Raw genomic sequence first — 14611 nt, 5'->3', positions numbered from 1 at the left:
TTCTCCACATTTTAATTGTGGATGTAGAGAATAGAAAAGTATTTAAGTTCTCAATATCTATTTCTTTTCATATAATTTTGTTTTTAATTTAAACTATATTTTCATCATAGATTTTAATCAACTTTGTCTTCTGACAAGTTGGAAATTTGCCACATAGCTATTTATTCTGCCCTATAGACTATACTGTTGCATTTGGAGATAAAAAGCAAGTGACAGAAATAACATTTTAGAAAAATAAAAAGGAACAATAATGTAGGATATTAATATACTGTTAGAATAAACCAGATGGTGCTATAGACTGACTCAGTTATGTGGCTGGAAGAAATCTTAATGCATTTATACAGTAAATATTTATTGAGAGCCTTTCATGAGCCAGACACTATTCTTTACACTTATCGTTGCCTTCTTGGAGTTTACATTCTACTAGGGAGACACAGAAAACAGATGAAAGAAATAGATAAACCACAGTATGTTGGATAATGGTAAGTGCTGAGGAGACAGATAGTGCAGGAAAAGGGAGGTGTCAGTTGAGTTGCAGTTGCAGATAGGGTAGCCATTGGGGGCCTCCCTGAGATGAAGACACTTATGTGAAGATGTGAGGGAAGTGAGGATAGATGTAAAAGTATATATTTTTATATATACATAATCTCTCACCTGTTTTTTAGTAAATTTAAAAACTATTTGCTTTAAATTATATTGTACCCTAGTTAGAAATATACATTTTGGAAGTTGCATGTTTCTTTCGAGAGCAATAAAGTATTGCTTTTGAGGCCCCTGGTATAGGGTCCTGACTATGAATAATTAAGAATAATAGGAGATTGGTTCAAGATGGCGGAGTAGAAGGACATGCTCTCACTCCCTCTTGTGAGAGCATCAGAGTCACAACTAACTGCTGAACAGTCATCAACAGGAAGACACTGGAACTCACCAAAAAAGATACCCCACATCCACAGACAAAGGAGAAGCCACAATGAGATGGTAGGAGGGGCACAATCACAATAAAATCAAATCCCATAACTGCTGGGTGGGTGACTCACATACTGGAGGACACTTATACCACAGAAGTCCACGCATTGGAGTGAAGGTTCTGAGCCCCGCGTCAGGCTTCCCAACCTGGGGGTCTGGCAACAGGAGGAGGAATTCCTAGAGAATCAGACTTTGAAGACTGGCGGGATTTGATTACAGGACCTCGACAGGACTGGGGGAAACAGAAACTCCACACACAAGGTAGTGTGCACATCAGGACCCAGGGGAAGGAGCAGTGACCCCGTAGGAGACTGAACCAGACCTACCTGCTAGTGTTGGAGGGTCTCCTGCAGAGGTGGGGGGTGGCTGTGGCTCACCGTGAGGACAAGGACACTGGAAGCAGAAGTTTTGGGAAGTAATCCTTGGCGTGAGCCCTTCCAGAGTCCACCATTAGCCCCACCAAAGAGCCCAGGTAGGCTCCAGTGTAGGGTCGCCTTAGGCCAAACAATCAACAGGGAGGGAACCCAGCCCCACCCATCAGCAGACAAGCAGATTAAAGTTTTACTGAGCTCTTTCCACCAGAGGAAAAGCCAGCTCTTTTGCTCTGGTGGGCAAGTCCCTCCCAACAGGAACTTGTATAAGCCTCTTAGATAGCCTCATCGACCAGAGGGCAGACAGCAGAAGCAAGAAGAACTACAGTCCTGCAGCCTGTGAAACAAAAACCACATTCACAGAAAGACAGACAAGATGCAAAGGCAGAGGACTGTGTACCAGATGAAGGAACAAGATAAAACCCCAGAAAAACAACTAAATGAAGTGGAGATAGGCAACCTTCCTAAACAAGAATTCACAATAATGGTAGCGAAGATGATCCAGGACCTTGGAAAAAGAATGGAGGCCAAGATCGAGAAGATGCAAGAAATGTTTAAAAAAGACCTAGAAGAATTAAAGAACAAACATACAGGGATGAACAATACAATAACTGAAATGAAAAATACACTGGAAGGAATCAATAGCAGAATAACTGAGGCAGAAGAACGGATAGGTGACCTGGAAGACAGAATGGTGGAATTCGCTGCTGCAGAACAGAGTAAAGAGAAAAGAATGAAAAGAAATGAAGACAGCCTAAGAGACCTCTGGGACAACATTAAATGCAACAACATTCACATTACAGGGGTCCCAGAAGGAGAAGAGAGAGAGAAAGGACCCAAGAAAATATTTGAAGAGATTATAGTCGAAAACTTCCCTAACATGGGAAAGGAAATAGCCACCGAAGTCCAGGAAGCTCAGAGAGCAAAAATTAAAGACAAAGAAAAATTACTGAAAGCAGCAAGGGAAAAACAACAAATGACATATAAGGGAACTCCCATAAGGTTAACAGTTGATTTCTCAGCAGAAACTGTACAAGCCAGAAGGGAGTGGCATGACATATTTAAAGTGATGAAACAGAAGAACACACAACCAAGATTACTCTACCCGGCAAAGAACTCATTCAGATTTGATGGAGAAATCAAAATCTTTACAAACAAGCAAAAGCTAAGAGAATTTAGCACCACCAAACCAGCTTTACAACAAATGCTAAAGGAACTTCTCTAAATGGGAAACACAAGTGAAGAAAAGAACCTATAAAAACAGACCCAAAACAATTAAGAAAATGGTAATAGGAACATACATATCGATAACTACCTTAAATGTGTATGGATTAAATGCTCCAACCAAAAGACACAGGCTCACTGAATGGATACAAAAATAAGACCCATATATGTGCTGTCTACAAGAGACCCACTTCAGACCTAGGGACACATCTAGACTGAAAGTGAGGGGATAGAAAAAGATATTCCATGCAAGGAAATCAAAAGAAAGCTGGAGTAGCAATACTCATATCAGATAAAATAGACTGTAAAGAATGTTACAGGAGACAAGGAAGGACACTACATAATGATCAAGGGATCAATCCAAGAAGAAGATATAACAATTATAAATATATATGCACCCAACATAGGAGCACCTCAATACATAAGGGAACTGCCAACAGCTATAAAAGAGGAAATTGACAGTAACACAATAATAGTGCAGGACTTTAACACCTCACTTACACCAATGGAGAGATCATCCAAACAGAAAATTAATAAGGAAGCACAAGCTTTAAACTACACAATAGACCAGATAGATTTAATTGGTATTTATAGGACGTTTCATCCAAAAACAGCATATTACACTTTCTTCTCAAGTGTGCATGGAACATTCTCCAGGATCACATCTTGGGTCACAAATCAAGCCTCAGTAAATTTAAGAAAATTGAAATCATATCAAGCATCTTTTCTGATCACAACGCTATGAGATTAGATATCAATTAAGGGGAAAAAAACATAAAAAACACAAACATGGAGGCTAAACAATACATTACTAAATAAGCAAGAGGTCACAGAGGAAATAAAAAAATACCTAGAAACAAATGACAGTGAAAACATTACGATCCAAAACCTGTGGGATGCAGCAAAAGCAGTTCTAAGAGGGAAGTCTATAGCAATACAGTCCTACCTCAAGAAACAACAACCATCTCAAACAATCTAACCTCACACCTAAAAGAACTAGAGAAAGAAGAACAAACAAAACACAAAGTTAGTAGAAGGAAAGAAATCATAAAGATCAGAGCAGAAATAAATGAAATAGAAACAAAGGAAACAATAGCAAAGATCAATAAAACTAAAAGCTGGTTCTTTGAGAAGATAAACAAAATTGATAAACCATTAGCCAGACTCATCAAGAAAAAGATGGAGAAGACTCATATCATTAAAATTAGAAATGAAAAAGGAGAAGTTACCATAGACACCACAGAAATACAAAGCATCCTAAGAGACTACTACAAGCAACTCTATGCCAATAAAATGGACAACCTGGAAGAAATGGACAAATTCTTAGAAAGGTATAACCTTCCAAGACTGAACCAGGAAGAAATAGAAAACATGAACAGACCAATCACAAAGTAATGATTTTAAACTGTGATTAAAAATCTCCAGCTAACAAAAGTCCAGGACCAGATGGCTTCACAGTTGAATTCTATCAGACATTTAGAGAAGAGTTAACACCCATCCTTCTCAAACTCTTCCAAAAAATTGCAGAGGAAGGAACACTCCCAAACTCATTCTACAAGGCCACCATCACCCTGATACCAAAACCAGACAAAGATAATACAAAACCAGAAAATTACAGACCAGTATCACTGATGAGTAAAGATGCAGAAATCCTCAACAAAATACTAGCAAGCAGAATCCAACAACACATTAAAAGGATGATACACCATGATCAAGTGAGATTTATCCCAGGGATGCAAGGATTCTTCAGTATATGCAAATCAATCAATATGATACACCATATTAACAAATTGAAGAAGAAAAACCATATGATCATCTCTAGATGCAGAAAAAGCTTTTGACAAAATTCAACACCCATTTATAATAAAAACTCCCCAGAAAGTAGGCACAGAGGGAACCTACCTCAACATAATAAAGGCCATATACAACAAACCCACAGCAGATATCATTCTCAATCGTGAAAAACTGAAAGCATTTCCTCTAAGATCGGAACAAGACAAGGATGTCCACTGTCACCACTATTATTCAACATAGTTTTGGAAGTCCTAGCCACGGCAATCAGAGAAGAAAAAGAAATAAAAGGAATCCAAATCAGAAAAGAAGAAGTAAAGCTGTCACTGTTTGCAGTTGACATGATACTACACATAGAGAATCCTAAAGATGCTGCCAGAAAACTACTAGAGCTAACCAATGAATTTGGTAAAGTTGCAGGATACAAAATTAATGCACAGAAATCTCTTGCATTCCTATACACTAATGATGAAAAACCTGAAAGAGAAATTAAGGAAACACTCCCATTTACCATTGCAGCAAAAAGAATAAAATACCTCAGAATAAACCTAGCTAAGGAGACAAAAGACCTGTATGCAGAAAACTATAAGACACTGATGAAAGAAATTAAAGACGATACAAACAAATGGAGAGATATACCATGTCATTGGATTGGAAGAATCAATATTGTGAAAATGGCTATACTACCCAAAGCAATGTACAGATTCAGTGCAATCCCTATCAAATTACCAATGGCAGTTTTTACAGAACGAGAACAAAAAATCTTAAAATTTGTATGGGGACACAAAAGACCCCGAATAGCCAAAGCGGTCTTGAGGGAAAAAAACGGAGCTCGAGGAATCAGGCTCCTGGACTTCAATCTATACTACAAAGCTACAGTAATCAAGGAAATATGGTACTGGCACAAAGACAGAAATATAGATCAATGGAACAGGATAGAAATCCCAGAGATAAACCCATTCACCTATGGTCAACTAATCTATGACAAAGGAGGCAAGGATATGCAATGGAGAAATGACAGTCTCTTCCATAAGTGGTGCTGAGAGAACTGGACAGCTGCACGTAAAAAATGAAATTAGAACACTCCCTAACACCATACACAAAAATAAACTCAAAATGGATTAGAGACCTAAATGCAAGACCAGACACTATAAAACTCTTAGAGGAAAACATGGGAAGAACACTCTTTGACATAAATCACAGCAGGATCTTTTTTGATCCACCTCCTAGAGTAATGGAAATAAAAACAAAAATAAACAAATGGGACCTAATGAAACTTCAAAGGTTTTGCACAGCAAAGGGAAACATAAACAGGACAAAAAGGCAACCCTCAGAATGGGAGAAAATATTTGCAAAGAAATCAGTGGACAAAGGATTAATCTCCAAAATATATGAACAGCTCATGCAGCTCAATATTAAAATAACAAACCACACAATCCAAAAATGGGCAGAAGAGCTAAATAGACATTTCTCCAAAGAAGACATACAGATGGCCAAGAAGCACATGAAAAGCTGCTCAACATCACTAATCATTAGAGAAATGCAAGTCAAAAGTACAATGAGGTATCACCTCACACCAGTCAGAATGGGCATCATCAGAAAATCTACCAACAACAAATGCTGGAGAGGGTACAGAGAAAAGGGAACCCTCTTACACTGTTGGTGGGAATGTAAGTTGATACAGCCACTATGGAGAACAGTATGGAGGTTCCTTAAAAAACTAAAAATAGAATTACCATATGAGCCAGCAATCCCACTACTGGGCATATACCCAGAGAAAACCATAATTCAAAAAGACACATGCACCCCAATGTTCATTGCAGCCCTATTTACAATAGCCAGGTCATGGAACCAACCTAAATGCCGTTGATAGACTAATGGATAAAGAAGATGTGGTACATATATACAATGGAATATTACTCAGCCATAAAAAGAAACGAAATTGGGTCATTTGTAGAGACATGGATGGATCTAGAGACTCTCATACAGAGTGAAGTAAGTCAGAGAGAGAAAAGCAAATATCGTATATTAACACATATGTGTGGAACCTAGAAAAATGGTACAGATGAACTGGTTTGCAGGGCAGAAATAGAGACACAGATGCAGAGAACACCAAGAGGGGAAAGGAGCGGGGGGTGGTGGTGGTGGTGGTGTGGTGAATTGGGCTATTGGGATTGACATGTACACACTGATGTGTATAAAATGTATAACTAATAAGAACCTGCTGTATAAAAAAATAAAATAAAATTCAAGAATAAAAGAGAAAAAAAAAAAGAATAATGCATGGTGCTCCCATATTTACGTGTCTCTAGTAACTTCATGTTGCCTATGAGTAAACTCCGAACTTGCTTACCCTGACAGTCACAGCACTGTCAGTTTTCCATTTTTTTCACCACTTTCTCTTACAGGAATCCTAAAATTCAACCAAACTTTACTACCCCATTTCTTGAGCCTGTCTTGTTTTTGTTTCCACTTAGTGCTCATTTGCTCATTCCTGTTCTTAAATCTTTCATCTGTTTGCACCTATGAAAATGCTGCCCAGGTAGCAAAATCTACTTCAGTTGTCACTTCCTTGAAGGGAACCTTTCCTTATTATCTCATGTTGCATTCCCTCCTTGTAAGTGTCTTTATGCTTTTAGTATTTTAATGGCACTGTTTCTGTGTTGCAAGTTTTTTGAAATCATAGATCAGCTTTCACACATTTTCTTATAGTATTTCTGACTGCATTAAATGTAGTAAAAGTATGTGTATAGTGTTTTAGAGTTTACAGATCACTTTTCACATTATCTCATCAAGGCTTTATAAATTCTTACAGTTATAATAATATTGGTTATTATAAATTCCCATTTTATAGATGAGGATGCAAACTCAGGGTGGGTAAGTTATCATATAGGTATTAAGGGACAAGATTACAACTCTAATTTGGGGTTTCCTGCTTTCTCCTGTGCTGTATTTGTCTCACAGTATCTATTGTGTAAGTGCATGCATGCTTGCAAACGTATATAAGTTTTAAGTCAGTTATTAAACTTATATTAAGGTCATTAACTGAATACTTGCTACTTATCAGTTACTCTGCTTTGTACTTTACATACTTAGCATAGTTTAGGCCTTGGATTTCCTTTGAATAATGAATTGTGTTTATTTCCCCTCTCCCCCGCTTCATTTAGATGAACTGAAGCACATTATTGGGGCTGAGACAACACGGAAAGGTATTCTTCGTGTATTTGAAATGTTTCAGCACAACCAGTTAAATAGGAGGATGGTTTATGTCTTTTTGGAAGGCTTTTTGGAAAGCTTATTTCCACAGTATAAATTCCGTGAACTTTTCAACAGACTGCATTCACGGTCAAAGCAGATGCAGAAATATAAACAGAAACTTCATACTACTCAAGCGCCTTCTTTACAGAAAAGGTGACACTCCAATCTATGAAGCTGGTGTTCGTTTTGTCCAGGACTGATGGTATGGACGGATCTTCTGGGGCTTAACTCATATACTGTTGTGTCTGCACCAGTCTTTTAGTGTCTCAAAATAGATTATTAATACATCCATAAGACTGTGGTTCTTCTCATCCTTGTCTATAATCCAGCCACTACCAAGAGAGATTTCTGTGTCTTAAATGATTTGGTGCATATTTTTGCAACACTGAGAGGATACTGCCCCCATCTCAAGCAAGAATGACGTTGGTCTCTTCTGTTTCAAACTAATCAGCATTCTCCAGCAATGACAAAGTGCCAGAGTGTAGATATGAGAGCTAAGGAAAGCACAAAACAAGAGTTCACAGATAAATTGGCTGATTTGTTTAACAGTGGGAAACTGTGCAATGTGCTGTTTGGAGGGATTTGTTTTGCATAATGATTTTATAGGTCTTTTTCAGAATGTTGATATAGTGTAGATAGCCAGGTGAGTGATCTTTGGAACATCTGTTTCAGGTCTAGGGAAAGTGACAGAATGCCCTTAAAGTATGAAGTAACATTATATCCAAATTACAGTTTTGTGACATAAAGTAAAAACCTAGTATAAAATAAAACCAGTCAAAACAAAAATTTCATTGGATCTGTTATTCATTGGTAGAAAACAGATTTTAATTGATTCTTATGTGTCTTAAGGGCTCTATTTTGCTCTTAACGGTACTCAGTCATAAGCTTTATTTTGGCATTCTGTGTTTAAAAAGAAGCATATGATGGCTCTTAGTTAAGTTACAAAATTATTACAGTTTTCTTTATCTTTAAGAGATTACTGATTATATAATAGGGGCTATAATTTGTTGAAAGAACTGCCAAATACTTCTAAAAATGTGGAAATTAAAAAACAGTACTCTATTGAAAGTTACTATATGATGATTTTAAACTGTGTGATCTAGACATACGTTAGGTGATTGCAAAAATAGCAAATCAAAGGATTAAATGAGTTTATTAGTCGTATGTAAACATACAAATTCTTAACTCTATTATAGTGTACATATATGAAAATAAATAAAACAGAACTATAATATTTTTTAAAATAGGCTTTATTTATATTTTGCATAATGTAAAATTCTACTAAATAAAGCAAGTTGGCAAAACCCCTCGGTGTATACATTTAAGTCCCTAAAATAATTTTATACCAACAACAACGAAATACCTTTTCCAGTTTTGGAGCCTCTGCATTTCCTATAGTTTTCTCATTCTCCATTTGTCAATCTTGGAAGTCTTCATATGTTTTGTATGCAGGATTTCTGCATAGTTTTAAATACTTCCACTGACTAAGGGTTTGGGTGTGTCAGCGTTTTTTGTTTTAAAAATATTTAACACTAAAACCTTAAAATAGTGAAGCTATTTATCAGACCACTGAGCCAAGATGCTGGTATTAAAAGAACGTCCGGGTGCTTAAGATAAAGGGACAGAGTATTGGTATCCCAGTTGTTTGGGAGCTTTAAGATTGGAACAAGATGTTACTGTCTTGTCACTGAGATCCTACTTACAAAGTGAAGCCGAATAGAATAAAGCCTTCCTTTAAAGCTTTATAATAATAATCATATTTATTAATAATGCTGTTGTGCATACTTATAGTATGCATATTTTCAGCCTGTGTTGCATGTCTTCAGAATTACATAAATGAAATCCCTTTCATTTAAACTTCCAAATGAGAAAAGATCCTTATTGACTCTGGTGGAAGACATAATATTTCTTCTTCTCAATGTGTCTTCCTGCCCTGGTCTCTCCTCATGCCCCAGGCTTTGGAAGAAAAGATCTGTGAAACATGTCTGTAGGAAGCATCAGCATGGCCGTAAGTGCAATGATTTTCAGATATACCCCTGCCCATTTCAAGTATATTTTTGCCATAAATAAATCTAAGAGTAAGAGCCTAGTGTGTACACGTGAAAAAGCATTTCTAGATAGTGTGAGGAACGCTGGCCATCAACCAGGGAAAGAAAGGTCATGCAGGATTGTGAATTTTCATGGAGCCCTGCAAGAGAACTGCAATCATACCAAAAACTATTTGAGTAAATGGGTTTTTAAAATAATTTTTGTTTAAAAGAGTTTATATTTCAAAAGCAGAAATGTCAAATGGTAGTCTGTGTAAATGGTTATGCATCTTCTCCTTGCACATCTATGTTTTACATCAGAGAGAGCCGTGGTCATGCTAAAATTAGAGATACTTTTTGAATGACTTGGTCGAGCTGTGTGTAAAATATTCAACCCATAAGTCAAGTACAGTGTACTATGTTTAATAAAGTTATTACATTTAATGCATTTACTGCATATATGAATATATACATGAAGAGGCTTTATGTCTTCTGATATTTGATTTTTGAATGTGTTTTTAAGTCAGTGGTGCCTTTAGGCAAGAACCTTCTAAATTAATCATTCTTTGTTTGGGTTTTCTGACTTTTCAGGTAACAGACTTTAGAAACCATCACTACTAACTTACAGTTAATTCACCTAAAAATTTGATTGTATGATTTATATATAAGGGTTAGATGGGCATTTCCTATGATTAGGGTTTTCTGATAGTTGCTGAAAACAATTGTGCCATTGACTAATGGATGCACTTGGTTAGCCTTAATTTTTTTTCTTTTTAAATTTAAAACCTTGAATATTTCACTTCCTTCATTTTAAGTTTGTGCTTTGGTGTTTGGAAAAAAATCAAACAGTTAAGTGCTACCAGGAAAGTGTACCAATTTTTTAAAAAATTAAGAACAATATAAAATTTCACAATCTAAAATTTTAATTTGTGCAATATTTTCATTTAATGCATGTGTATTTGAGTAATTGTAAAATAAATGAATTTTTAATGTTTTGAGATCTAGTTTAAGCTGTCTTCTTAACCCAACAACTTACATTCCGTTGTTGCTGCATCCTTTTATTTAAGGACTTGTTTTAAAAGTCTTTTTGTCACTCCTTGTAAAATTCTTTTGTTATTAGTAAATTTTGCTTACAGGAGCATGGCTCCTGTATTACAAGGGAAAAATATAAAGAGCACATTTTAGGATTATAAGTGTTAAAAGATAACTTGTGCATATCATTCATTGTACAGTAAGTGTCAACTGTGTGCCTAACTATTCTATCAATACTTCTTTAACAAAGAAGGAACAACAATCAGAATGTCAGTTATTTTTATTGAACTAAAAAGAAGATTAAAAATTTTATTTGGTTTGCATTATGTTTTGTCCATTAGAAAATACTAATAAAGTATTAACAAACCTTTTTGCTGAATTTTATTTAGTAGTGATGTATTTTTATTACTTGAAAAAATGCTTGCTCACTTGTCTTATCTTTATTATCTGTGTGTATTTTCCTTTCATTTTAGAAATCAAGCAATTCAAGTTCCAGGTTGATAGATGAACTATTGAATGATTACTGACTTACAGCTAACTGAATTTAATTTTTCCTTTTATGGGGCAGCTAATTCACTACCACTTGTTAAAGAAACTTCGTACTTCCCTACATGCAAAATTATAATTTTCTCATAGAGAGGAAGATCTATAAGTAATCCATTAACAATTTTTGTTTGATCTCATTTTAAATTCCTGGCCTGCCTGCTCTTTTAGAGGTTTCGTTTCTAAAGGCAATAGACTCAATACTCAGAAATGTAGCTCTGCCTAGTTGGCGATAGTCTTTGCAGGCTTCTTGGATCTATATCCAAAGACTTCTCAGACATCAGTGTGATTACTCCTACCCTACCAGGGGCAGGCATAGTGTTTCTCAAAATGCATACTGTAAAATAGTGGTCCCTTTAAGATGTTCCTGAAGGAATAATTTTATACTTTTATGTAACTTATGTAAATCTACATGCTATTCAGAACCCTAAAACGTTCCTTCACAATTCAAATGATTGTATCAAAGGTTCTGAAAAGTTATATAATGAATAACTCTGTTTAACTTTGTTTTCCTGACTTCCCAAACTTAGTTAACTACAGAATCTTTTGTCATAAATACCTATTAATAGCTTGAGGATAGTGTTCCCAAGGAACGTGGTTAAAAAAAAAAAAAAAAATCTTAGTAGGGGAGAAAAAAAAGTGAGGCATCTTTAGTTAAACTCTATATAGAAAAACCCATGAATTTGGGAGATGGTGTTTTGGGGTTTTTTTCTTTCCTGTTTTTTTAGCTTGTCATTTGTATACGAAGTTCAGTGTTCGAAAGAAAAAGGACAGTTAGAAAAATTAACAGGAGATATTGGAGTTGAATTTGGCCCTGGATACCAGAATAATGAACTCAGTGAGGGATAGTAGAGTATGTCTCCTGAGAAGCAGGAAAAATACTTGCTACTTCTTAAAGATCCTTATCTTGCTGATGTGATCAAAATAGTAGTAACTAGGAAATGCAAAGAGGAGAGAGAAATGTAATATAGGTCAGATTTTAAAATATGTGCCAGACATTAATCCATATATAATAGGGAGATGCTATGTTTGATCTAGGGACAATGGCAGCAGCTAAGAACCTAGTACTTCACAAGAAAAACAATTAATAGAATGGAAATTATACTTAATGTCTGTTTCCCAATGCACAGTGTGTGAGAATTGTATGAAATGTGACATTTTAAGTTGGCAAACATGAACTTTTACATATAATTGAGTGGAATAAAACAATAGGTCTAATTGTTGGAAAACTGCAAGACCACCCCCCTGGTGATTCACCAGGAGGCCTCTCAGGATTCGGCCTTTAGTCATACAGCAAAGATTTCTTACAGCAAAAGGATATAGAACAAGATGAAAGGGAAAGGGTGCATGGGGTGAAGTTTGAGGGAAACCAGGCACGAGATTCCGAAGTTCCTCTCCCAATGCAGTCTTGCAGGATACACTTAATTCCCCCCAGCAATGAGTTGTGACAGCACGTGTGAAACATGGCCAATCAAGGAAGCTAATTCAAGACTGCCTACAGTTTTTTTTTTTTTTTTTTGCTGTACGCGGGCCTCTCACTGTTGTGGCCTCTTCCATTGCGGAGCACAGGCTCCGGACACGCAGGCTCAGCGGCCATGGCTCACGGGCCCAGCCGCTCCGCGGCATGTGGGATCTTCCCGGACCGGGGCATGAACCCGTGTCCCCTGCATCGGCAGGCGGACTCTCAACCACTGCACCACCAGGGAAGCCCTGCCTACAGTTTTTATTGGGGGCAGGTCATGTAGGCACCCTCTGCTTAACACCAAAATTCTGGACTCCTGGAAGGAAAGCATGTGTTCCACATAAACCATATATTTTGTACAAACGGTTTACACATACTTATCCACTTCTATCAGTTTTGGGAATGGTAGGAGTACTCCTAAAATCTAAGTTCTCAGATAGCTGAGAACAAAGGCCAATCTTATAAGCAGGCCTTTCAAAGGACAGCAGTCATACCTTCTATGTTAACTCTTTTCTACACAACTAAACCCCTTGATTCAAAGAAATGGCTAACAGAAAGCAATGAGTTGCACTGAAGATCTTTAAGATTTATCCTTGTGTAGAAGCCTCCACACCTGGAAGTGGAAACATGACAATTCAGATGCAGATGAAAGGGGAAAAGATAGTGATAATGTTATGAATGTATGTTGCAATCCAAGAAGCCGGAGGAACATATTTGTGTATTTCCAATAAAGATTCCCGTAGCAACAGTTATACAGCACTTACTAATCAACTTTTTGAGGTGTAGATACTATTACCTTCTTCAGTTTATAGATGGGAAAACTCAAGCATACCAAAGTTTTAGAGCTGGTAAGTGATTAGGCTGAAATGTCAACACAGGTGACCTTACTCGAGTCTGTGCCACGGTTTCTCAACTGGCGTTATTGATATTTTGGGCTGCATATAATTCTTCGTTGTGGGAGCTGTACTGTGCATTAAAGATGTTCAGTAGCATTCTTGGGCTCTACCTACTACATAATGCCAGTAGCACTTCCCCCACCCCCAGCTATGACAACCAGAAATGTCTCCAGACGTTGCCAAATTATGTCTGGGGGCAAAATTGCTGCCAACTGAGAACCACTGATCTGTGCTCTCACTTACAAAATAAAGTAGGAACTGAAGACTTAAGTTCTGGGTATTGTTTTTTCTCTACAAGCTAACACCTGACGAATCTGCGGCTAGTTTTTTTTTTTTTTTCCTGTTACAGAATTATTTGTGTTTTTTTTTTTAACATCTTTATTGAAGTATAATTCTTTACAATGGTGTGTTAGTTTCTGCTTTATAACAAAGTGAATCAGTTATACATATGTTCCCATATCTCTTCCCTCTTGCATCTCCCTCCCTCCCACCCTCCCTATCCCACCCCTCTAGGTGGTCACAGGGAGAATGTAAATGGGATGCCTAGCCCTGCTTTAAGAGGAGGAGAAGGCTAGAGCTAGAGGCAGCAAAACCAAATATTTTAACTTGTCTTGATTTAAGTAGGCATCCCATAGTTGGGAAGAAGGGGAAGGGAAGAGAGGGACTTTGCAACTGAGATAAACAAGAAAAGCAGGGTTTTTCTTGATGTTTAAAGATGTGATGATTACATGAGAAAATTGCTGTTTTACTCCCATGACCAGGCTATTAACTCAGTAACGTTGATACTTCTGGGATATTTTACTTTCAACTCTTGTCCTTTTTATTAGTGAGTCTTTCTAGAGCCTGAAAATTCTTTTGCAGTCTTCTTTATAAGTAAAAGCCTTTCCTAAAGTGCTCTTGTATCTACGTTTTCCTTTGACAAGTGAAAGTTCCCCTGGGATGCCCAGGTGAACTGAGTTTGCCTCCGGGGATGAACCTCATTCAACAATTAGAGCTTTCACCCTTGCTGACTGTTTCCTACTTTTCTTCCCTCTGGTTCTT

General features: G+C 36.9%; 1 protein-coding gene across 5 annotated transcripts in view; it reads left to right on the top strand.

The window, feature by feature from the left end:
- Positions 1-11039, top strand: part of SNX13 (sorting nexin 13) — a 139126-nt gene extending 128087 nt beyond the window's left edge. For all 5 annotated transcript variants that reach the window (XM_027102594.1, XM_027102595.1, XM_027102597.1 and 2 more), the window contains one exon: positions 7520-11039. In XM_027102594.1, coding sequence (XP_026958395.1) covers positions 7520-7767 — 248 coding nt within the window. In that variant the 3' untranslated portion in view covers positions 7768-11039. The remainder of the gene's footprint in view (positions 1-7519) is intronic.
- Positions 11040-14611: the final 3572 nt, after the last annotated feature.

The sequence above is a fragment of the Aethalodelphis obliquidens genome, unplaced genomic scaffold (assembly GCF_003676395.1).
Source record: "Aethalodelphis obliquidens isolate GAN/ISIS:26980383/991018 unplaced genomic scaffold, ASM367639v1 scaffold5, whole genome shotgun sequence".
Lineage (NCBI taxonomy): Eukaryota > Metazoa > Chordata > Mammalia > Artiodactyla > Delphinidae > Aethalodelphis > Aethalodelphis obliquidens.
This window is presented reverse-complemented; position numbering and strand designations above follow the sequence as displayed.